The sequence below is a fragment of the Vidua chalybeata genome, chromosome 17 (assembly GCF_026979565.1).
Source record: "Vidua chalybeata isolate OUT-0048 chromosome 17, bVidCha1 merged haplotype, whole genome shotgun sequence".
Taxonomy (NCBI): Eukaryota; Metazoa; Chordata; class Aves; order Passeriformes; family Viduidae; genus Vidua; species Vidua chalybeata.
In genome coordinates, this window is record NC_071546.1 from 7,623,983 (window position 1) to 7,645,208 (window position 21,226).

The window sequence follows — 21,226 nt, forward strand, 5'->3', positions numbered from 1 at the left end:
GACAAACAGACATTGAACAAGCAAATATGCAATTCTCACTCTGACAGTCCTCTGTGTCCCAGCAACAATTATTTTCCCTGTCTGTCCCTAAATATTTTCCCAGTTTTCAGCCACCTGAGTGGAAATCCAACACTGCATGATGCTATCTGACCAAAAATAGTAAAAATCAGAAGTAATCAACAAAATAATGGAAAAGGAAAGAACAACTGCCCTTAGTGCTGTACCTTAAGGTGAGACACTGGTACAAGTTGCCCAGAGAAGCTGTGAACGCCTCGTTGTGACAAACTGAAGTTTGCTTAGATAAATTGGTTGAGCCCTGCAATCTATTGTTTCCCAGATAACCCACTTTGACAAAGTGTTATTGCATCAGATAAGGGGAAAGGCAGATAAGAAGCAGATCCTGCAGAGGTGGCTAATGTTTTCTGCCATGCCAATTTCCTCCCTCCCTATAAAGCACAGCTTCATGTGACAGTAAACTCTTCCCCCGCCCAAGGGTGGTATCGAGGCATTTCCCCTAAGACTGAACACTTATAACCCACGGAAGTCTTTGTTGTGTGTGGGCTCCTAATGGATGAAAACTGTGACCATCATGCAGACATTGAAACATCTCATTGAAACATTGAAATGGACATTGAAACTGCAATGAAACTGCAATGATGAAATCTCATCACTGGATCCATGGGTGGTGATATTTTTCCTCTCCCCTATCTTTTATTGTTCTTTCTTTCTTTCTTTCTTTCTTTCTTTCTTTCTTTCTTTCTTTCTTTTCCTCTTTCTCTCTTTTTTTCTCTCTTTCTCTCTTTTTCTTTCTCTTATATTTCCACTTTGTTTTACTTTTATATTTTTATAGAAAATAATCAAAACAGCTATATGCTTACTTTTCTTTTAATTTGTTAAAAAAAAAAAACCTGCTCCATATATGTACATTGGTCATTCAGAGTCATTTCACTCTAATTTTCCCCAAGGGATGCATTAACAAGAACCTCAGTTACCACTCAAGGATGAGTGCAAACGCCCATCCCTGGAAGTGCCCAAGTCCAGGTTGGATGGGGTTTGGAGCAACCTGGGATAGTGGAAGATGTCCCTGCCCATGGCAGGGGGCATGGAACAAGATCTTCACATCACCATGTCTCCAAACCTTGGCACACCCTCCCCCAAGGGTAGGGTACTCTGCACCCGGTGATCTGGAAAGGCTTTTGATCATTTAGAGTGAGCGTGAACTCTGCTGAACTTCCACAGAGAGAACTGATGGATTTTTATGTCTCCTAAACCATCAAATTGAGGTGGCATAACTTTTGGGAAGATGTGTTAATCAAATGAAAGCTATCAAACTCAATACAGCAGCTAGTGTGACACGTTGAAAATCAAATAGTTCTCTCCCGTGAATCACCCTGTCCTTACATTCTGTGAACCCAAGGAAGAAGAAAGGCTGCCAAAATTCAACCACTAACAGTAAAACCAGGAGTGACATTTCAGCTTTGTTCTGAGCTGATTTGTCAAACTGACATTTCCAGTGATCTGATGACACCAGTTTTCCAATGAAAAAGGACTGGAGAGAGACAGGGTGACAGCAGCAGCGACGGGCCAGCCGAGTCCTGTAGGTGTTTGCAGGAGTTGGAAGTGACAAGGTTCATCTGATGCATCTAATACCAAGGAGCAGAACTGCACAGTCCTTTTCTTACCCTGCTGGAATCTTAGAAAATCCAGAGCTGAAAGGGACCTACAAGGATCTAAGTCTAACTCCTGGCCCTGTGCAGGTTCACCCAAAGAATATATAGTATAAATATATATTATATATATATATATATAACCCAATTGCTGCCTAGTGTTAGATGTACCTGAGATCAGAAGTTTATATATAAATATGCACACAAAGTGTAAAAAATCAGATCCCAAAGGAAGTATCCGTCCATTTGGGAAAATCCATTGTAAAAGCCTTTATTGTTACCCTGGAGAATGGGGTGAAGGAGTATGCCAGGAGGGTGGCATGGGAGAACAGACCAAGCACTGGCAGAAGGAGAGGATGAAAAAAGAGCAAAAGAACAAAATGCCTGTTGGATATTCCCAAAGAAAAGACAGTCATTCTCACCTTCTTCAGTCAATTATACATTTCAGTTTTCAGGAACATTCCCCCACCTCGTGACTTGCCAACCTACAGATGGGAGAGCAGATTTAATGGCTTTAATGTTAGCATTTCCTGCAGTTTTCCAGAACTTCACTGCAGAAGACCTGCATAACCTGATTCATCAGCTGCTCGTGTGCAAGCATGTTTATTTAAAGTTATGGGGGCAGGGAGATTCAACAAAAACCCCCTCATGTTTGTGTTTGGAGGATTCCTGGAGGAAAGGCAGAGCAGGCAGCCTATGGGGAACTCCCACAGCACCAAATAAACAAACTCTGTCACACGTTTCCAGAAATATACGTAACGCAACATATGTTGTTGGGAATTTTAAGTCCCATTTAAAATTTGTGTATGTTACAGAAGAACTTCATTAAACAGGAGAGACAAAAAAGGTGTTGGGGAACTATGGAAAATGAGCAGAAAAATCCTGAAGACAGCTTAGGCTGCATTTTGCATAGAAGAGGGTGAGGAGTGGCCAAGATAAGGCACCCAAGGAGCACAGCTCCCACACTGCTGCCCAGGTCCAGCTTCCTCCAGCCCCAGGATGTGGCACTGGGCACCTCCTGACCTACAACTGCGTCTTGAGTGTGGAAGTGAGCAACCCAGGACGTCACAACACGGGGCTGCTCCAGAACACAGAGCAACAGAAGGAGTAACGTGGAGTTTATTTTTACTTGCCTGCAATTTTTGAGGTCAGCCATAATCTATTTAAGTTGTTGGTATAATTTCAGTAATCACAGGCTTTTCATATACCCTTATTTACTGTGTTCTGGTTATTTACCATGTTAATTGAGGTTGTGGGGCAGAAAATCAGTTTAATATAAGGGTTTTGCTGCCAATTAACACTTCCCATTTGTAGAGTTAGATAATCACTAGCTGCTATCCTCCTGGTTGTAATTCACGAGTTAGTTTGCATAATTACCTCCCAGTTACTTTTCACAAGGGTAAGACAAATCCTCCTGTCCCAGCCTCCTCACCAGACCTGCTGCACAAAACAGAGGGATTGCTCACTCGCAGGGGTGTGTTTTTAATTATGCATCACAGCACGACACTTAGGACGTTAAAAGGCTTGAATCCTCTGGCATGGGCAAGGCATTTCTCAGTGTCACATTATATTATCAGAATTTCTAAAGGAAACACAATTTTTCCTTAATCCCCAGATCACTGGCTGAAGTGGAAGCTGTGGTGTTCAGCACAGCTCCAGGTTTGGGGGGACAAACATGACTCAGAGCATAAGGTTGCCCTTCTCTACCTGCAGGGCAGAGAGAAGTTCATGCCAACCAAATCCACCCAGCTTGTGCTCCAGACTGGTAATGGATATCCCTTCCTGGGAGCGTTCAAGGCCAGATTGGACTGGGGTTTGAGCAACCTGGTCTAGTGGATGTTGTCTCTGCCCATGGGCATAGAAAGACATGAACTTTAAGATCCCCTGTAACCCAAACCAAAGCATTCTGGGCGTCTGTGATAATGGAGCCTCCCGTAATCTCTTCACAGTCTCAGGATGGAATTCCACCCAGTAAGTTTACACCAGACTTGACATCTAACACAATGGGATTTCCCTAAATCCAAACAGATGTTTTCACAGCTCCATCTTTGGGGGCTGCCCTAATGCTTGTTAATCAGAAGCCAAATTAGCTACCTGTCCTGCACACACTGCCACCTTCTTGCACACCTGCAGCTGAACTGAAAGAGTTCAGAGCATGAACTCAGCCAGAACCCCACAGTCAGAACCCCTGGGAGCACAGTCTGTTCCTCCACGCAGAGCTCTGCACTTTATACCTTCACCACTGAGTTAACTTTGGTTCTACAAATAAACTGAGCTGACTTTTGGCTGCTGAAATAAACTCTTACACAAGAAGCAGTGTTTTGGCGGTACATGTTGATCAGAAACCTGGCCGGGAGCACTGCTGCTCCATGTTACCTTGCTCTGCCCAATTCTTCCTGTGGGTTTCCTGCATATTTTCCTCTCCCTCCGAAAGAACGAAGGCATCCATTCATCTCTCACTTTCCTTGGGAGAGCACACACTTACCAGTATCATAACCCAAATGATGCCAGGGTTCTTGCAAAATTCTTCCACAAACAAATAGTACTCTGAAGACATTTTGAGGGTCTTCAGAATAAAGGCACGTTTTCTTGCCTCAGGCTTTCCCGCTTCCCTTTCTTACTTGCTTCTGAAACCTCTTCAGATCTTTTGCTAAGCAGCTGTTCTGACTCAGCTGGGTAGAAAGAGAAATACAAGATTCAGCACAACAAATGCTCCCACAGTATGACTTGCTTTAATTGCCCTTGAGAAGCTTCTGGGGATCAACTGCACCACATATTCTGAGAGGAAAAATAAATAAATATGGATACCACTGATAACTGCTTTTTCTTTGTGGAGGAAGAGGATCCATTTCAATTTTCTGTCTCTCTGCATGAACACTGGGGGCTAGGACAGAGCAAGTCTTACAGCCCATGTTCCACCATTCCTGCTGTAGCTTTCCTGTGCAGCCAGCATCCATCCCCCTCTCCAGGGCAGGCGGCTGCCCACAGTGACCCTGCAGCAGCTCAGCCACAGCACTCCTGAACCACTGCTGGTCAACCCAGTGCTACAAACCACCCTCGACCTCCCTCCATAGAGTCACAGACTGGTTTGGGTTGGGAGGAACCTTAAAAGCTCATCCTATTCCACCCCGTTTCCACGGGCAGGCACACCTTCCACTAGACCAGGCCGCTCAAATGCCATGTCTGGTGGGGCTAAGGCTCCCAGTGGGATCACATCCTGCTCAGCCACTGTGCTGCAGGAGACATTGCCCAGGAGAGGACTGGGCTGTAGGTGTTTATACATTGGAATGGGCTGCCCCGGGAGATGCTGGAATCACCGTCCCTGGAGGTGTTTAAGGAAAGACTGGAGTAGCACCCAGTGCCCAGGTCTGGTTGACAAGGTGGTGTTCAGTCATAGCTTGGACTCCACGATCTCAGAAGTCTTTTCCAACCTAATTGATTCTATTACGCCTGTAGCATCTAAACCTGCCCACAGATACCAGCCATACTCCCCATACACGGTGGGAAGCTTGGGGAGGGGGGGCTATCCTTGCCCTCACTGCACACAGAGCATATGGGGCTTAACGTATTGCCCCGGGGATATGCAGGAGTTGGGATACAGAGCCGGGAGCCCACCGGGAACGCTCCGGGCCCCGCTTTGAGCTAGGCCGCGACCCCCGACCCCCGCCCGCCTCTGAGGGCGCCGGAGCCCGCGCCCGTCCCCACGGCAACCGCGCGGCTGCGCGCCAGGGGGCGCTCTCGGCACCCGCACCCCCACACCGCCACCCCGGCCTGATCCCCCGGCCTGTCCCGGCCCCGCGACCCCCGGCCTGAGCCTCGCTGCGGGCTGGCGGCGACAGGCAGTGCTGGGGAACCCTCAGCCCTGCTCCTCGCTGGCACTGCCCATCCTGCGGCCCTGCGAAGTCCCCAGGACACTCCTGCAGCCTCCCGGGCAGGGTAGGGATCCTGCGGCACCTGGCTGCAGGTGGGCACGGGCAGGGGTGGGCTCGGAGCGGGCAGGGCAGGGAGGAGTGTGGTGCAGGCAGGGGTGGGCACAGTGCGAGCAGGGCTGCACACGCTGCGGGCAGGGCCGGGATAGGTATGGTGCATGCAGGGGTGGGCATGGCGTGGGCAGGGGTGGGCATCCTGCCGGGCGCTTCACCGCGTGGCCGCACAGACCTTCCTTGATGGAGTAGGACAAAGGTTTTGTTCTTCTCCCAACAGTGCAGCCTTGTGCGGCCGCGGGCAGCGGCGACAGGCAGCAGCCAGCGCGGCCCCGTGCTCCCACGCCACGGCGCAGGGGGGGAGTCTCTCCTCCTTTGTCTGCTCCCGGCCAGGCAGCAGCCGGTGCGCGGCAGCGCCGGAGCAGCCGGGGAAGGGCCTCGGCAGGAACCACGGAGGACGGCGGCCGCGGTCCCCTCTGCCCCGGCACAGCCACCGGCCCGGCCTCGCCGCGCTGGGAACGAGCAGCGATCCCGGGGGAGCCAAGCTCTTCATGACGGGAGCCCGACCAGGCAGCGGGGACGGCAGCTGCGCCCGGGGACGGGGAGGACGGCAGCATTGGGAACAAGGACACCCGCGCTCCGTCCCCACCCCCGGCGCCCGCCGTCGGCCATGGGGAACGGCATGAGCCAGGTAACGGGGAGCGCAGGGGCGGCTGCTCTGCAGTTCGGCCATGCCCGGGCGGCTCGTTCGGTGCTGGAGGTGGGAGACCCTTACCTGGCGGCTGCCTCTGCCGTGCCAAGCGCCGTTTCACCTGCCGGCACCCGGCTCAGCTCTTTGTTTGTTTGTCTGCCGGCAGAGCAACACCGGAGGTGAAACAGGCAGGGACACTGCGCTGGGACAGCTGACAGCTGCCCGGGGGGAGTGGAGGGAAGGGGTCACAGTGAGTTCCTTCAAGGAAGGGGGGAACTTTTCCCAATGCCTTTAATCCTAAGGAACCAGCAACAAACACACGCTGTAAGCCCTGTCTGACCCCGAGCCTGGTGGTCCCACACCCCCTGCTCAGCGGGGCTGGGCTGTGCATGGGGCACGGCATCACGGGGCCGAGGGGATGGGCACTATTTTATTTATGTGCTGCCCCGTTTTCTCCTCTGAGGAGCGGGTCAGCAGGGTGCTGGGGACAGGCACATGCTGTTTATTCATGGTTCAGTGTCCTGCCCTTGGGAGCTGCCCTTGCTAACTGGCGCTCTCCTACCCGCTCCTCTCAGTGCCGCAGCTGCGAGTTAAAGGCACCCTGTCGATAGGAAATTGATCTAAAATCGCGGAAATCACAGGAAAAGCCCCCTTCTTTAAGCTGTTCAATCGAGAAAACTGTTTCCAAATGTGAGCAGTGAGACAAGTGTGAGTCCAGCTGTGCTGGTAAAAATCACCTCCACCGGCCCTGGGCACCAAATATTGCTGCAGGGAGAAACTAGCGGAGAACTGGCTCGATACAGGGTTGAACTCACTGCCCAGGCTGGGAGTGAGGGAGAATATAAAATAGCTCTGGCTGATAAGGTTTGCAAGGTGTCCTGCTTCTGCATCTGCAGTGCTGTTAAGAGGCCTTGTCAAGTAATTATCTTTTCATCATGAGAAGTGGAATTTCCCAGGGGAAATGAGCTGAAAGCATGGTGTCCAGAGTAATCTGTGCCTGAGCTGTGAGAAATGGGCTTCCTGGAGTGCAGAGTGAGGGGAGTGGAGCTCAGGGCTGGGAGGGGGACAGCTACACCCCCTACAAGCTTCTCCATGCCTGTTGCTTTCCCATCTCTCGAGCAGCAGGACTTCCACAGGTCATGGGTATAGTCCAAGGCTGTACAAAGGTATATGCAACTTGCTGAGCTCAGGTAATAAACCCCAATGGAGGACTAATTGATGATAAACAAGAGGAACAATAAAAAAGCTGTGTCTGGCTCCCAGTGCCCACGAGAGTGCAGTGCCAGTTGTTTTCAGGTGCCAGGGCTACATCCAGCCCCACATCCTGGATGCCAGGGCAGTGGCAGCCCTGGGAATGCACAGGTCCAGCTGCCCTGGCATCGTTCCTGCCCTGGGGCTGGCGATGGTCATGTCAATGCCAGAACTGTGTTCCCTCCAACCAAGGTCAGTGCTTCCCAGCGTGGGTCCCAGCACAGTGGGTACCACAGCACAGGGTCACTGCTCACACTGACACTTCCCCTTGTGTCCCACAGATCCTTCCTGGCCTCTACCTTGGGAACTTCGTTGGTAAGTGGAACCCAGCTGCTGCAGAGATGTTCTTCAGCTGGGGAGTGGGGCTTGCTTGAGCTGGTGTCTCCCTGCCTGCAAATGCTGCCTGACATCCTGCCTGCACCCAACATCCTGCCTGTGCCCGCTGCTCTGCCTGCACCCATGGCCTGCTCTGCTGCCACCCAGTTTGGGTTGGCAATAGTGGGAGTGAAGACACTGTGGGAAAGGCAAGGCAGAGACCCCTGCCTTTGCATGCTTTCTTTATTTAACAGCTCCCCTGAGCTCTTGGGATGCATGGGGAAATGAGCCAAGGAGGGAATATGGATCCCGTGCCAGGAGCAGAGGAGCTGGTGGTGCCACACGGGTGCAAGGGAGCGGGACTGGGGCACTTCAGTTGTCAGCACTTCCCCAGTTTTGCAGCTGTAGAAGAGGCCAGAGGGGGCTGCCCACCCTCAGGAGGCAACTTCCCAGAGGCAGAGTTACCCCTTCTCACACCAAGTCACAATTTTAAGGAATTTTCATTGTCAGGGGACAGTTACTGACCAAGTGTTGGTGTCTGCCATGACAAACGAGCATTTATGAGTACTCCTACCTCCCTGATTGGCTCCTTTGCCAGCTTGATTCCTGCTGTAAGCACTGCACCAGTTTAAAACCACTGGTGTGAATTGCTAAGGAAATGTCACTGGAGTGGCAGCCCTGTTCTCCCTTTGCCCCATGGAGCACTTCATGTTGGGGTGGGGGGCTGTGGCTTGCTGGGAGCAGAGGGACAAGGGCACCCAGCTGCCAGGTTCATCAGGGGGGTTCCTGTAAACAGCCTCTGCTCTGGGGCCTGGGTCTGATGCCATCCAAGCACTCCTCATCGCTCTGCCAAGCAATCCAGGGTGACAAGATTCTAGGCCTGCAACATTAAGCTCACAGAGGCATCTCCTCCAACTGGAAGCTTTTCCAGCCTCAGTAAGCCTTGATTCCAGTGTCACCACTTGCTGTCACTGCCTGCTGAGGCGGATGGGAAGATGGCAGGTGTGAGTCCCCATCTCCCTCCCCACACAGAGTGCAGCTTCCCTGCAGAGCACCTCCCTTGAGACTCACTCCTATTAAAATTCACATCATGCCGTTAGCACTTCCCGGGCTGGATTCCTGAGCCAAGGTTTTACACCACGTGAAAGTTTAGAAACCCAAAAGAATGAGATGGGGAAATGTTTCCCCTCCTCTCTGGCCACACTTGCTGCATCTGCTGGTTGTGGCATGAAAGGGAGACACTTGGAAGCTGCTCAGCAAGACAAGCACGCTCCCCTCCCTGTGCAACAGCTGCTGTGCTGGACCAGAGGCCAGGATCACATCCAGAATGTTGAAGCATTGGTGAGAGGCAGGGCATTGCCCCAAACAGCCAAGGACACCCCATTTCTGTCCACACAGCTGCAGAGAGAACAGACCTGAGAGCAGCAAGTCACTGCTCAGGTGTTTTCTACAGAAAATCAGAGTTGATATAAATTGCTGCAGCTCCACTTCCATAGTTCATAAGATAAAGCAGTTCTCTCAGGCTGCAGCAAGTCCCAGTGCTCTGTGTGTGTCTGATCAAGGAGATGTGGGCAGGGCACGTCTCCTCCCAAAGTGGGGACAAGTACAGGCAGGAGGGACACTACCTGCTGACCCAGGGTGTTTCTGTGCAGATGTGAATGTTTCAACCAGCATAAGCAGCAAGGAGAAGGGATCAGGGAGAGGCCTCTGGTTTGGGATCATGGGATTGGCATTCCAGGTTTCCATGTTTGCCCATGTCTGCATTGCTGCATGTGGGGGTGGGATGCAGTCAATCTGCTGGAGCAAGGCTCTGTGTGCTGGCTGGCTGTAGAAGCAGGGTGGGAGCACTGTGGGAAGAGAAGGGTAGGAAATAAATACATGTTGATGTCTAGTTTTATCCTTCAGATGCCAAAGACCTGGAGCAGCTAAGCAGGAACAAGATCACTCACATTGTTTCGATCCATGAATCCCCCCAGCCCTTGCTGAAGGTAGGGGTCCTGCACCAGATGTCACCATGTAGATTCCTGCAGCTCCTTCCATGCTGCATCTTCCTTCCCCCTTTGAGAATCCCATGGCACGTACACCTCTCCCTGGTCACTGATCCCAGAGGGGCTGGGTGGCCCCCCGGCATGGGAAATGGGCTGTCATGTGACTATAACCCGACCTTGAACACTGACGGGAAACAATTTCCAGCTCTCCAGGCTCCTCTTGTTTCCCATCCTCTCCCACGAGCTGCTGGTGTCCCCTTGCTCTGCCCTTCACCCCAGGGAGAGTGTGGCCCCATCCCCATGCAGGGGGGATGCTGTGTGGGGGAAGCAAAACTTTGTAGGCAGCTCTGGGTGAGGAGCAAAGGCACTGCCAGCCCTGCTCTGACCGTGTATGACAGCCTGGCTGCAGTGCCTGAGCTTCTCCTCTTCCTATTCTGTCTTCCAGGACATTACCTACCTCCGCATCCCCCTGCCTGACACCCCTGAAGCCAACATGTGAGTACCCTGGGCGTGGTGGGGATGTGCAGGGAGGTGGGAGGGTGACCAGAGATGAGGGCTCACAGCTTCTCAAGCCCTCCATGTGCTCCAACTCCCTCCAGCTCCTCAAGCACAACGACCTACAGGCTGGAGATGTGATGCCACAGTGCAGGGCACCACCCCTGGACCCCAACAGTATCCCAGTTCAGTGACTGCTGTGAGGGTATGAGCCCTGGGGTGAGGTGAGGGGCAGCCACTCCACAGCACCCCTGGAGAGGGGCAGCAAGCGTCACCCCAAGAAGTGTCTGGAGAGGGGAGAGCACAATAAAGGGTATGGAGCCAGCCAAGGGCACAGGCGTGGCTGGAGATTCGAGCAGCAAGCGTCCCATTGCCCCAGCATGAGTCACACAAGTCACAGGGCAGCCCTGTGCATCCCCAGCACAGTGTCCCCTTCTGTGTCCCCAGCACAGAATGAGCTGGAAAATCTACCTTTCCTTGGGAATAAACAGCACTGAGCTGTTCAGGTCTCAGCAGTGGCTGGCAGATCACCTAAAACAACTCAAACATACAGGGCTGTTCTGCCTGCAGCTAAAAATGCTGTTCCACCCCTGAAGTTCTTATTCTGTCTGGTTTATTTTTCCTGCTAGCAAGAGGCACTTCAAGGAATGCATCAGTTTTATCCATCAGTGTCGTCTGCATGGAGGGAACTGCCTCGTCCACTGGTAATGCTTCTTCCCCTGTGCCTGCTGCTGTGTTCCCCCAGCTCAGCAGATACACTCCCCAGCCCCTCACTTTAGCTGCAACCCCTGATCAAAGCCAGCCTGTGCCAGAGGGCTGTGTGCCAATGGACCCACCCAGGATCCACCCTTGGATGTGGCTTGTGACTCAAACCCAGCGGGATCCAGGCAGTCCTGGAGCCGGGGCAGCTTTTTGCTGCAGCTGAGTGTGCGGGATGAGCAGGGTTTGGGGCAGGCAGCCAGGCAGTGCCTGCTGCTCCCATTCCCTGTAGAGGAGTGGGTATTTATAGGCACTGATGTCCAGGACCTTGGAAGGTCTCAGGCCTCTGGGAGAGCAAGTCCTTGGAGAAGAAGAACTGAAATATCCGAGGCACAGGGGTGGAGGAAGAGGCAAGCATAGGGTCAGGGTGTGCCACTAATGCCAGCCCTTCTGCACTTTCCCTTGCCAGCCTTGCTGGCATCTCCCGCAGTACCACCGTGGTCGTTGCCTACGTCATGGTTGTCACGGAGCTGAGCTGCCAGGAGGTGCTGGATGCCATCCGAACCATCCGGCCCGTCGCCAACCCCAACCCCGGCTTCAGGCAGCAGCTGTCGGAGTTCAGCGGCAGCGCAGCCCGCAAGGTGGGACAAGCCTCTGCCACCTGTGCCCTGCCCCGTGGCTGAGCCTGCCGTGGGTCTCAGAGCAAGGACAAGTCCTGATGGGATTCAGTTTCTTCCCTGCTCCCCTTGCTGGCAGGCTTGGACCTACCCTTGTAAACCAGCACTATATTTTACTTTTCGCTCCTTCCCCAGGTCCGCAGGCACCTGAAGCAGAAGTATGGGCTGTCCCCTTTCAATGACGAGGAAGAAATAAAGGCCTTGCTGCCAGTAGGGAGAGAAGGAACGTCCAGAACAGAGGGAGCTGTGCAAGGACTGGTCCCAAGAGCCAGAGACATGAGGAGCACAAGTCCCTTCCTGCTGCGGGTGAAGAGGACGTTCTCCTGCATCCCGGCTTGTCTGAAGTGACCCAAGCCAAGGGAGAGCAGTGAGCATCACCCAACAGCCTGGGAGAGAGGAAGGAGATGCAATACAGTGGGACAGGGAGCATTGGGCAGGAACCTGCACAAAGCCCAGCTCCTTCTTCTCTTCTAGGGTGGGAACGTGCCACCCGCTCTCTGGGCAGGTTTCATGGACACTGTTGGGCTTTGCAGCACATGCTGGGCTCATCTTCTTCACATCCACTGTGCTGGGGACACAGATCTCTGTCCCTGGGTCACTGCAGGCTCCTGCTTGGGGCAGAACACAGAGGGGGTCTCTTCTGCCACAGGCCAGTACCCAGGTGTTGCCAGCAGCAGTTTTAGCACTTGGGTACCCGCTGCATGGCCTCAGGGTGCACAGGAGAGCCGGTGCTCCCCTCAGAGCGGTTTTCCCACCAGCAGCACAAGCTTCCAGCGTCCAGGTGGCTGAAGAGCAGGGACACACCAGTGTGCCAGCAGGTAATGCCACCACACAGGCTTCCAGGCAAGGGTCCAGCTCCAGACTGGCGAAGCACAAGCCCTGAGCAAGCACTGTAGCTTTAGGAATCCATTGCACCCCATTCCCACCTATCCCAGGGCGCAATCTGTAACAGGTGGGAACCAAGCATTTAACCTGGCCAGACCTCACTAGAGCAGAGCCTTAAGCCATTTTGCTTAAAGACTTTATATGTTCCCCAGTAATAAATACCCTTCTCTGTGGTCTGACTCTCCTGTGATGGCCAGGTTGAAACGGGGATGCCAAGGGGGAAGGTCCCAGCATGGGACCAAGTCTGGAGCTGCTGCTGGCCACTCTCTGGAGTGGACTGGGGACACTGGCATGCCTGGACAGGGCTCACTCTGCTGCCTTGTGGCAAGGTGACAAGGGAGGCCAGAAATGTGAGTGCAAGGGCAGGGGCTCTCTGGGGACAAGCTGTGCTCCAGGAGAGGATGGGAGCAGCAGGTGGGAGCTCACCTGGAGCCTCTGCACTCACTGGATCCAGGAACACAAGGTCCAGGAGTCTGGTGGTTCCTCCAGCTGCTGGGAGTCTGGCACCATCACAAGCTCCAGACCTGTCCCATTTAAACCTTTTCCTGGAACAGAGTCCCAGGTGGGAGAAATTCTGAGGATGCCCAGTTGGGTAATCAGCATTGTCCCTGTTGGGACTCAGAGCATGTTTCTGGGGTCCCTCTCATCCCTGCCCCTCTATTCTAGGGGGAAGGGATCCCCCAAGAGACAAAGCTTCAAGACCAGGGTTCCTTCCTGCTGCCAGCATCTGCTGCTGAGCTGGGTGCTTCCTTGGGGTGACCCAGGCAGACTGGGAGTTCCACCCTATTACTGAGCAAACTGAATAACCAGGGGTGCATCATCCTTCACTGCTCCTGCACCATCTGCCATGGGATCCCACTCTCCTTCCAGTTCCTTCCAGGCTCCTCTGCCCATGCCCTTGGCCTCAGGCCAGGCTCTCCAGCAGCCTTTGGCCTCCTCAGCACCCAGCAGGGTGGAAGCCCTGCAGCCCGGGATCACACGTCTGGGGTGGTTGTGTGCCCTATGCACAGATGCACCCTCTCACACTGGGACACCTTAAGCCAAGGTGTTTACACCCAGAGATTCCCCTGTTCCCACTGTAAACCACACAGGGAGCTCCAGCTCAGCTCCACAGCACAGCAGAATGTATTTATTTTGGCAGATCTGGTTTACACAGCTTGGAAAAACCCAGGCAAGGGCAGGGTTAGCTATGAGTTAATGTTTGACTGCCTTTTGAAACTCATTTTGGCATGAAAAGTTTAAGGGTTAAGCAGCTTCACCTTCCCTGGGAAGGGAGAAGCTCGGTGAGGAATACGGTGGGGAATCTGGCTCCTGAGCGTCCTCGCTGATGCCCGGGTAATTAGATCCCCCGGGTCCTGCGTCACCAGGCGGCTGCCACAGCACATGAAATCCCCGGCCGGCCGATAAAACTGATCCCGGCGGGCTGGGGCTGACAAACGAGCCGGCGGCTGCGATTATCTCCCGGCCTTGGATCAGTGAAGCCCCTGGGAGGATGTGCAGTGACTCCTTGCCATAGCACTGCTTCCCAAGGCAGAAAGGGGAGATGTGGATTCTCTGTCGGTCAGTTCCCAGGCCCTTTTCCCAGAACGTGGCCCTACAGCTCACCCAGATGGAGGGCACAGGTGTTGCCTGGGCTTCACTTTGCAACACAGGGGTCGCGGGCAGGCTCAAAAAGGAGAGAAAACTCGTGCCAGTGGGGCTCGTTCATATACCCCGTGTGGCCCCATGTGCCCTCTGTGCCACGTGGCTGTGCCCTGTCTTCACATCCTCTGGGAAAGCCCAGGACTAGGCTCTCTGCCACTGATTATTCATTTGGAGACTTTGCAGCCCCAGTAGCTCTCAGGAACTTTGCTTCTCCTCTCGGCCAGAGGTGACTTTCTCTGACTCAGAGCAAGAAAGTAGACCTGGGTGACTGCAAAAGAAGACTTGGGGGGCAGCAGCCGGGCAGAGGAGCAGGGTTTCCCTGCACAGCGACATGAAACTCTGCAGCAGTGATAGAGGAACCAACACTGGTGTCACCTCAGGGCGGCCCAGTGACGCAGCCCGTGCCCTGCTGGGGGCCAATGGGGAGCTGGTGCAGGATGTGTCCCACCCCGGTCCCGGCAGCCCTTGGCACAGCTCATCCACCCGTTTCCCGTTCGACTCAGCATCCAGAGCCCCACGAGGCAGATGTTAGCATTAGAGCAGAGGAGAGATTGGAGAGATGGGGACATGTGACTGTTCACACCACCCTGGGAACCCCGTGCTCTTCCCGCAGCTCCTTGCAGCTCCCCATACCCAAGGAGTGAGCAGCTGGTCCCATGGGAGGACGCAGCCCCTGGAGTTGGGACGTGTCTGGCTGGGTGTCCAGTGCAGGAAGTAAAGGGAGTAGGGTCCCTTGTCCCCTTCGGGGAGCATGTGGGAGACCTGACAGTTTTAGAGGAAGCATTTGGGAGGGGTGCAGGAAAGTTCCCTGTGCCTTCTGGTGCTTTTTCCCCTCGCCGGGGATGCAATGTGCCTGCCCCTCTCCCGCGAGTGCAGGGTGACTGTTGAGAAACACACCTAGCGCAGGTATCTCGGTATGTAAATTACCAGTGCGAGCTGCACATTGTGTTCTGCACGGCAGGAAAAGGCTGGAGCCCCGGGCAAGAGCCGGGAATGGGCGCCCACCCTTTGCCTAACAAAGGGCACTTCCCGGGATGGGGGTCAATCACCCAGAGCCTCTGCAGGAGTCAGTAAGCAACGGGAAGAGGCTGAAATCACCACTGGCGTACATGGGTGCACACATTGTCTGAAACCTGCCTTTGTCGGGGGTCCCTCCCGGAGGCACCAGCTCCAGCTCTTCCCATTGCTGTAACCGTCAATTACGACATCACTTTTTCCTGAACACGGATGTCTGACGCTGCTGCGTGAGGAAAAGTGGAGCAGAGAAAAAAATTTAAGAACCTCTCCCCTCGCCTTGGGGCAGCCAGAACATGCGGCGTGCGCCAAGAAAGGGAAAGTGAAAGCCGGAGCCGCTTTCGGTTTCGCCGCCGGGCCGCGATGGCGGAGCCGGGGGCGCCCATGCGGCTGAAGGAGTGGCTGATCGCGCAGATCGACAGCGGCCGGTACCCGGGGCTGCGCTGGGAGAACCGGCACCGAACGCTCTTCCGCATCCCCTGGAAGCACGCGGCCAAGCAGGACTACCGGCAGCAGGAGGATGCTGCGCTCTTCAAGGTACCCCGGGCTCCCCGCCGTCCCCACCCGGCCCTGGGAACGGCCCCCGGGCTCCGGGTGCACTCCCGGGGCTCCCCATTGCCCGGGGCTCCCCATTGCCCGGGGCTCCCCATTGCCCGGGGCTCCCCACTGCCCAGCTCCGTGCGCACCCCGCAATCCCTCACCCAGCTCTGTGCAGCCGAGCTCCGTGGGCACCCCCAGGGCTCTCCATTACCTGGCTCTGTGTGCAGCGCTAGGACTTGGCTCCATGCACACCCCTGGCACACACGGCCCAGCTCCGTGCACACTCCCGGAGCTCCCGGTGTGCTCCCCTGCCACCCCGCACCACCCAGCTCCCCGCAGTCCCCCAGGACACACAGCCCCGCCTCCCCACTCCCCACCCTGGTGGACCCCCTTGGACAGCCGAGCCGGGGGTCAGGTTGTGGCAACCCCCACAGAACAGGGCACCCTCTGTCCCTCAGGCTTGGGCCATCTACAAGGGGAAGTACCACGAAGGGACGGACAAGGCCGACCCCTCCACCTGGAAAACGCGGCTGCGCTGCGCCCTCAACAAGAGCACCGACTTCCAGGAGGTGCCCGAGCGGAGCCAGCTGGACATCTCCGAGCCTTACAAGGTGTACCAGATCGTGACTGACAGAGCCGGTGATGCAGGTACGTTCCTGCCATCCCTCCTCCTGTGCCAGATGTGGGGTTGATACCTGAACCATGCCTGTACAAGCCCCGTGCCCCACAGACATTACCCTTCCTCCCCGCTCCTTTTCCTCTCTGGGTGTCTCGGACAGCCAGCTGTCTTCCCTGGGGCTGTTCCTGCCGTTTGCCAGGGGTTCACCCGTTCTTTCTTGCTCTCTGCAGAGGACAGTGACACACAGTCCCCAGGCAGTAAGGACCAGCAGGTGAGCCTGCCCTGTGCCATCCAGGCAGGGGAGAAGGTGGGACCCTCAAATCCCCCCCTCACCCATCAGCTGCTGCCCTGCTTGCACACTGCCTGCATTTGTCCCATGGGGCATCAAAGAGGGTCCCCTGTGCCATGCACTGCCAGGCAGGGGATCTGCTGGCTTTTGGGGTCCACAGTAGAGGAAGGAGCTGGCTCAGGATCCCCCACTGCCAGCTCAGCCCTCACCAAAGCTGCTCCTACCCCCAGGGCAGCACTGCAGGGAGTCCAAAGAAGGAGGAAAGCCAGAAGGACATGCTGGAGAGTGTCCATGTGTCTCCACAGCCCCGGGTCTCTGGCCACCCAACCGAGCGAGGTGAGGAGGGTCCCTCTTGGTGGGATGGGGTGGGGGCAGGGAGTGCACACTTCTGCCAGGATCCTGCTCTCCTGTCGCTCGTGCAGGCAACACCTGTGGGGATTGAGGTAGGTGCTGAGGATTCCCACCCTACCCCAGCAAAGCCATACACTTAGGGGATATGATGAGGCCCAATAATGAGCAAACACAGTGGGAAGTGTGGGCCCAGGGGCTTGGGCCAGGAGAGTGCCTGGGAGCCCTTGGGGTAACTGTCCATGTCCCTTTACCACCTCATCTCTGCCCTGGTCCAGGGTGCCTTGTGAAGGGAGTCTTCTATGGCTGGAGCCCAACCCATGGCCAGTTTCTGCCCGGACCCCAGTCCTACCTCCCTGTGGAGGATGTCAACAGTTCAGGTAAGAGCCATGTTGCAGGCAATGCCCTGGGTGGCCCCACCAGCCCAGATTGCCCATGAACTGACCCTCCCTTTGCCCCAGACTGCTGGCTCCACATCCGCCTGTACTACTGCGACGTGCTGGTGAAGGAGGTGACCACCCGCACGGCCGAGGGCTGCCGCATCACCACCAGCACCGTGCCGGCCGACAGCGAGCACCTCTACGGCCCCTCCTGCATGGAGCAGATAAAATTCCCCCCACCGCAGGTGCTCAGCAGCCACGGCCGCGTGGCCTGCATGACCAACGTGCTGGAGCGGCTCTTGCCCCATCTGGAGCGCGGGGTGTTGCTGTGGGTAGCACCTGAGGGGGTCTTCATGAAGCGCCAGTGCCAGGGCAGGGTGTACTGGAATGGGCCACTGGCCCCGCACAAGAACTGGCCCAACAAGCTGGAGAGGGAGAAGACTTACAAGCTGCTGGACACACAGCAGTACATACAGCGTAAGTTCCCTGCTCCCCTCGGGAAGAGGGGCAGGTCCTGCTCTGGTGTGGCTGATGGGGGCTATGAGGACCCCATGTCCCTGACAGGCTTGGTGTCTTGCAGAGGTGCGGGAGTACCTGAGCAACGGGCAGCTCCTGCCTCAGTACCAGATCTACCTGTGCTTCGGGGAGGAATACCCCACCAGAGCTGGGCATCCCTTCCAGAAGCTCATCATGGCTCACGTGAGTAGGCACAGGGACCATTGCAAGGCAGGGACACGGACCTGTGCCCATCCTCTGTCGTTCTGTGCCTCCACAGGTGGAGCCGGTGTTTGCTCGGGAGCTCTTCCATCATGCCCAACGCTTGAGGCCGACGCTGCTCTGCAATTCCCCCCAGCCCTGTGCCCCTGGCACCTCCAGCCACGTTTTCCATGTCCTCAAACAGCTCTGCCAGCCCTGAACTGGGGGGGAGAGGTGACCCCAGTTGCCATAAAGTTTCAGAGTGGGAGGCTCTGAGCCCTATGGCTCCATTCCAGCTGCATGTCCCAAAGCAGAGTGCTCAATGTGCGGGACCAGACAAGGACGGATGTTAGCTGGGTGGGCAGGTGCTGCTGCCCCTGTCATTGCTGTATTTATTCCCCAGGAGTCTGCCAGTGGGGTTTGTTGTGTGCCTATTCAGCAATCCAGGGCAGACCTGGCCCTGTCCTTGCACCTTGTGCTGCCAGGACTCGCCGTTGCAAACCTTAGAAATAAAGGTTGTGTTTTCATATGGGTGTTGGGGGCTGGCTCTGGGGTGAGGGGCTGGTGCTGGTCCGAGCAGAGCACGGGTGGCTGGGGAAGCTGAGTCCAGACAGAGCCTCATGTGAGCAAAGCTAGCTCAGCCCCAGCCACAGCGTGAGACAACCCCCTGCCCCAGCACTGGCTCCAGACCTGTCCTGCCCCTTGTCCCAGCCCCTTGGCAGGAATGAAGGCAGCAGCGAGGTGCCTGTTAGCTGCTCTGCTGACCTGGCAATGCAGAAGGCTGTCCCAAAGGCAGTCACCACCTCTGTCTCAGTTTGCACTCATGAGCAGTGTGATGGGGCTCCTGGGGCCTGTGCTGTGCCCAGAGTTTTGGGAACAATGCAGGGACCTGGCACAGGATCCAGCACAAGGCCAGGCTGGGGGCTGGGGCTGAAGCACTGGGGTGGGCAGAGGACAGATGGGCATCTGAGGGCAGGCAGCACCTCAGTCCTGCCCACATCCCTCACTCAGCCTCACTCCAGGCCCAGCCAGAGCCCGGCTGCTCACCGTGAGCAGGAAAGGATGACAACCAGGTCGTGGGAACCTTCCGTGGGAAAGGGGGCTGTGGAAGCCGGGGGCTGCACCCGCCTCTGCCCTGGGGAGGCCGCGGCCGTGCCAACCGCGGGGCCACTGGCTGCTGGCCGCAGGTCTTGGCGGCGCATCCGTTTGTCTGTCCACAGGGACCAGTGCTGGACGGCAGAGTCCTGCTCCGCCCTGGGCGGCCCCTCAGAGGAGGGGCCCGCCGCCCCCTCGCCGGCCGGCGGGTTTTAACGGGCCGTGCTGGGGCCGTGCGGCAGAGCGGGATCAGCGGCAGAGCTGGAGCGGCGGGGGCCGGCAGGGAGGATGCAGCCCGACCTCCCCGTCGGCGACGCGGCGCTGCGCAGCCCACCGGCTCCTGAGCCGGCCGGCGGTGCCTTCCCCAGCGCTGAGGCCACCAAGCCACCCTACAGCTACATCGCCCTCATCACCATGGCCATCCAGAGCGCGCCCGAGCAGCGCATCACCCTCAGCGGCATCTACCGCTACATCATGGGCCGCTTCACCTTCTACCGCGAGAACAAGCAGGGCTGGCAGAACAGCATCCGCCACAATCTCTCCCTCAACGAGTGCTTCGTCAAGGTGCCCCGTGATGACAAGAAGCCGGGAAAGGGCAACTACTGGACCCTCGACCCCGACTGCTACAACATGTTTGAGAATGGCAGCTTCTTGCGGCGCCGCCGACGCTTCACCAGGAAGAAGGGTCTCCGGGATGCACCAGGCACTGAGGGAGACGAGGGGCGCGGGAAGACCCCCAGGCAGCAGGGGCAAGGGCTGCCCCTTGCTCCGCTGCTGGACGAGGGGAAGGCAGAGGGGGGCTACAGCTCGCCGTCGGCCACAGGACGCCTGCCGAGCCCTGCCACTCTCTCTGAGGGTGCTGGTGTGCCGGGCTGCACCGAGCCCTGGGCCCGGCGTCAGCCACCCAAGGCCAGGCAGCCCTGCCTGTACCTGCCGGACATGGCACAGCCCAAGGGGCCGTTCTTCACGCCCCCCGAGAGCCGCCCGCCCAAGGAGACTGTCTTCGGGGGGCTCCCGGCGGCGCTGCAGCTGCCCCGGCCAGGTCAGTACCCATTGCCCAGCGAGCGCCCGGCCCAGCACCAGCACCCTGCCCTGCTGCCTGCCCTGCTGCCCACCCAGCACAGGGACCCCCCGCAGGACTCACCGGCCACCCCAGACACCCCCCCAGAGCAGCGGGAGGGCAAGGAGCTGGCTGCCCCTGCGCTGGGGCCGTGTCAGCCATTCGGGCAGGTGCCACCTGCATTCCCTGGCAACCTCCTGGGCACGGGCAAGCCCCCCCCATCCTGCTTCCTGGAGGGAGAGGGCTGCACGCAGCCCCACCTGCCCGTGTTCGGCTCCTTCAGCCGGCCGGGCCCCGAGGCGCTGGGCAGCAGCTATCAGTGCCGGGTGCAGGCGCTCAGCTTCTGCGTGAAGGAGCGGCCCTGCAGCACAGCGCTGGAGCATCTCCTGGCTGCAGCCCCCCCGGCCTCCACCACCCCCTGCCAGCCACCCTTCGGGACCATGGGGCCACGGGCAGGTGAGCAGAAGGAGCCATGGGGGCCGGGGACCACGATCCCACTGCAGGGGGGTAATGGCTACCACCTGGGGCTGCCCCCCTGCCTCTACCGGACACCCGGCATGTTCTTCTTTGAGTGAGGGACTCCCCACCCCGGGACAACCCAGCACCTAATAAAGCACATTCCCCAACGCTGCCTCTGTGGTCTCTGTGCCCCATTCGAGGTGGGCAGTGGGCAGGGGCAAGCTGGGGACCCTCAGCCCCAGCTCAGGTGCTGGGTGGGGGACACATGTGCCCAAGGCCAGCCTCCATCCCCACCAGTCCCTCCATCAGTGATCACTGACTGAATGGTGAGGCCATGTGGGGACGGGACATGGCCTTGGTCAGGGCACCCACACCCAGGTCCTGTGTCCCAGAGAGATGCTGGCGACAAGGTCCTGCCACAGTGTGGGGCCAGGAGCCCCTGAAGCGCCATCCCATGGTAGTACGAGGGAACTTTGTTCCTGGGGGTCAGG

The 21,226-nt window shown here is 56.9% G+C and overlaps 2 protein-coding genes across 2 annotated transcripts; both read left to right on the plus strand.

The window, feature by feature from the left end:
• The first annotated feature begins 5,410 nt into the window (after positions 1-5,410).
• On the plus strand, positions 5,411-18,648 carry DUSP15 (dual specificity phosphatase 15). The gene is made up of 17 exons (XM_053958935.1): positions 5,411-5,631; positions 5,871-6,281; positions 7,814-7,847; positions 9,753-9,835; positions 10,281-10,330; positions 10,960-11,034; positions 11,499-11,670; positions 11,842-12,050; positions 12,448-12,524; positions 15,485-15,786; positions 16,248-16,437; positions 16,639-16,679; positions 16,928-17,033; positions 17,324-17,425; positions 17,507-17,902; positions 18,006-18,124; positions 18,201-18,648. Exons 2-17 carry the CDS (start codon positions 6,261-6,263, stop codon positions 18,339-18,341), a joined length of 2,118 nt encoding a protein of 705 aa, XP_053814910.1. The 5' UTR covers positions 5,411-5,631; positions 5,871-6,260; the 3' UTR covers positions 18,342-18,648.
• A 62-nt stretch (positions 18,649-18,710) lies between these two features.
• On the plus strand, positions 18,711-20,894 carry FOXS1 (forkhead box S1). Its single transcript, XM_053958217.1, has one exon. It carries the CDS (start codon positions 19,505-19,507, stop codon positions 20,849-20,851), a length of 1,347 nt encoding a protein of 448 aa, XP_053814192.1. The 5' UTR covers positions 18,711-19,504; the 3' UTR covers positions 20,852-20,894.
• Positions 20,895-21,226: the final 332 nt, after the last annotated feature.

What these genes read in the sequence shown, in the direction of transcription:
- DUSP15 (XM_053958935.1), top strand. Translation starts at nt 6,261, where the DNA reads ATGGGGAACGGCATGAGCCAG. An exon ending in TGGGGAACGGCATGAGCCAG is followed by an intron (nt 6,282 to 7,813) that starts GTAACGGGGAGC and finishes TGTGTCCCACAG; the next exon opens with ATCCTTCCTGGCCTCTACCT. An exon ending in GACACCCCTGAAGCCAACAT is followed by an intron (nt 10,331 to 10,959) that starts GTGAGTACCCTG and finishes TTTTCCTGCTAG; the next exon opens with CAAGAGGCACTTCAAGGAAT.
- FOXS1 (XM_053958217.1), top strand. Translation starts at nt 19,505, where the DNA reads ATGCAGCCCGACCTCCCCGTCGGCGACGCGGCGCTGCGCAGCCCACCG.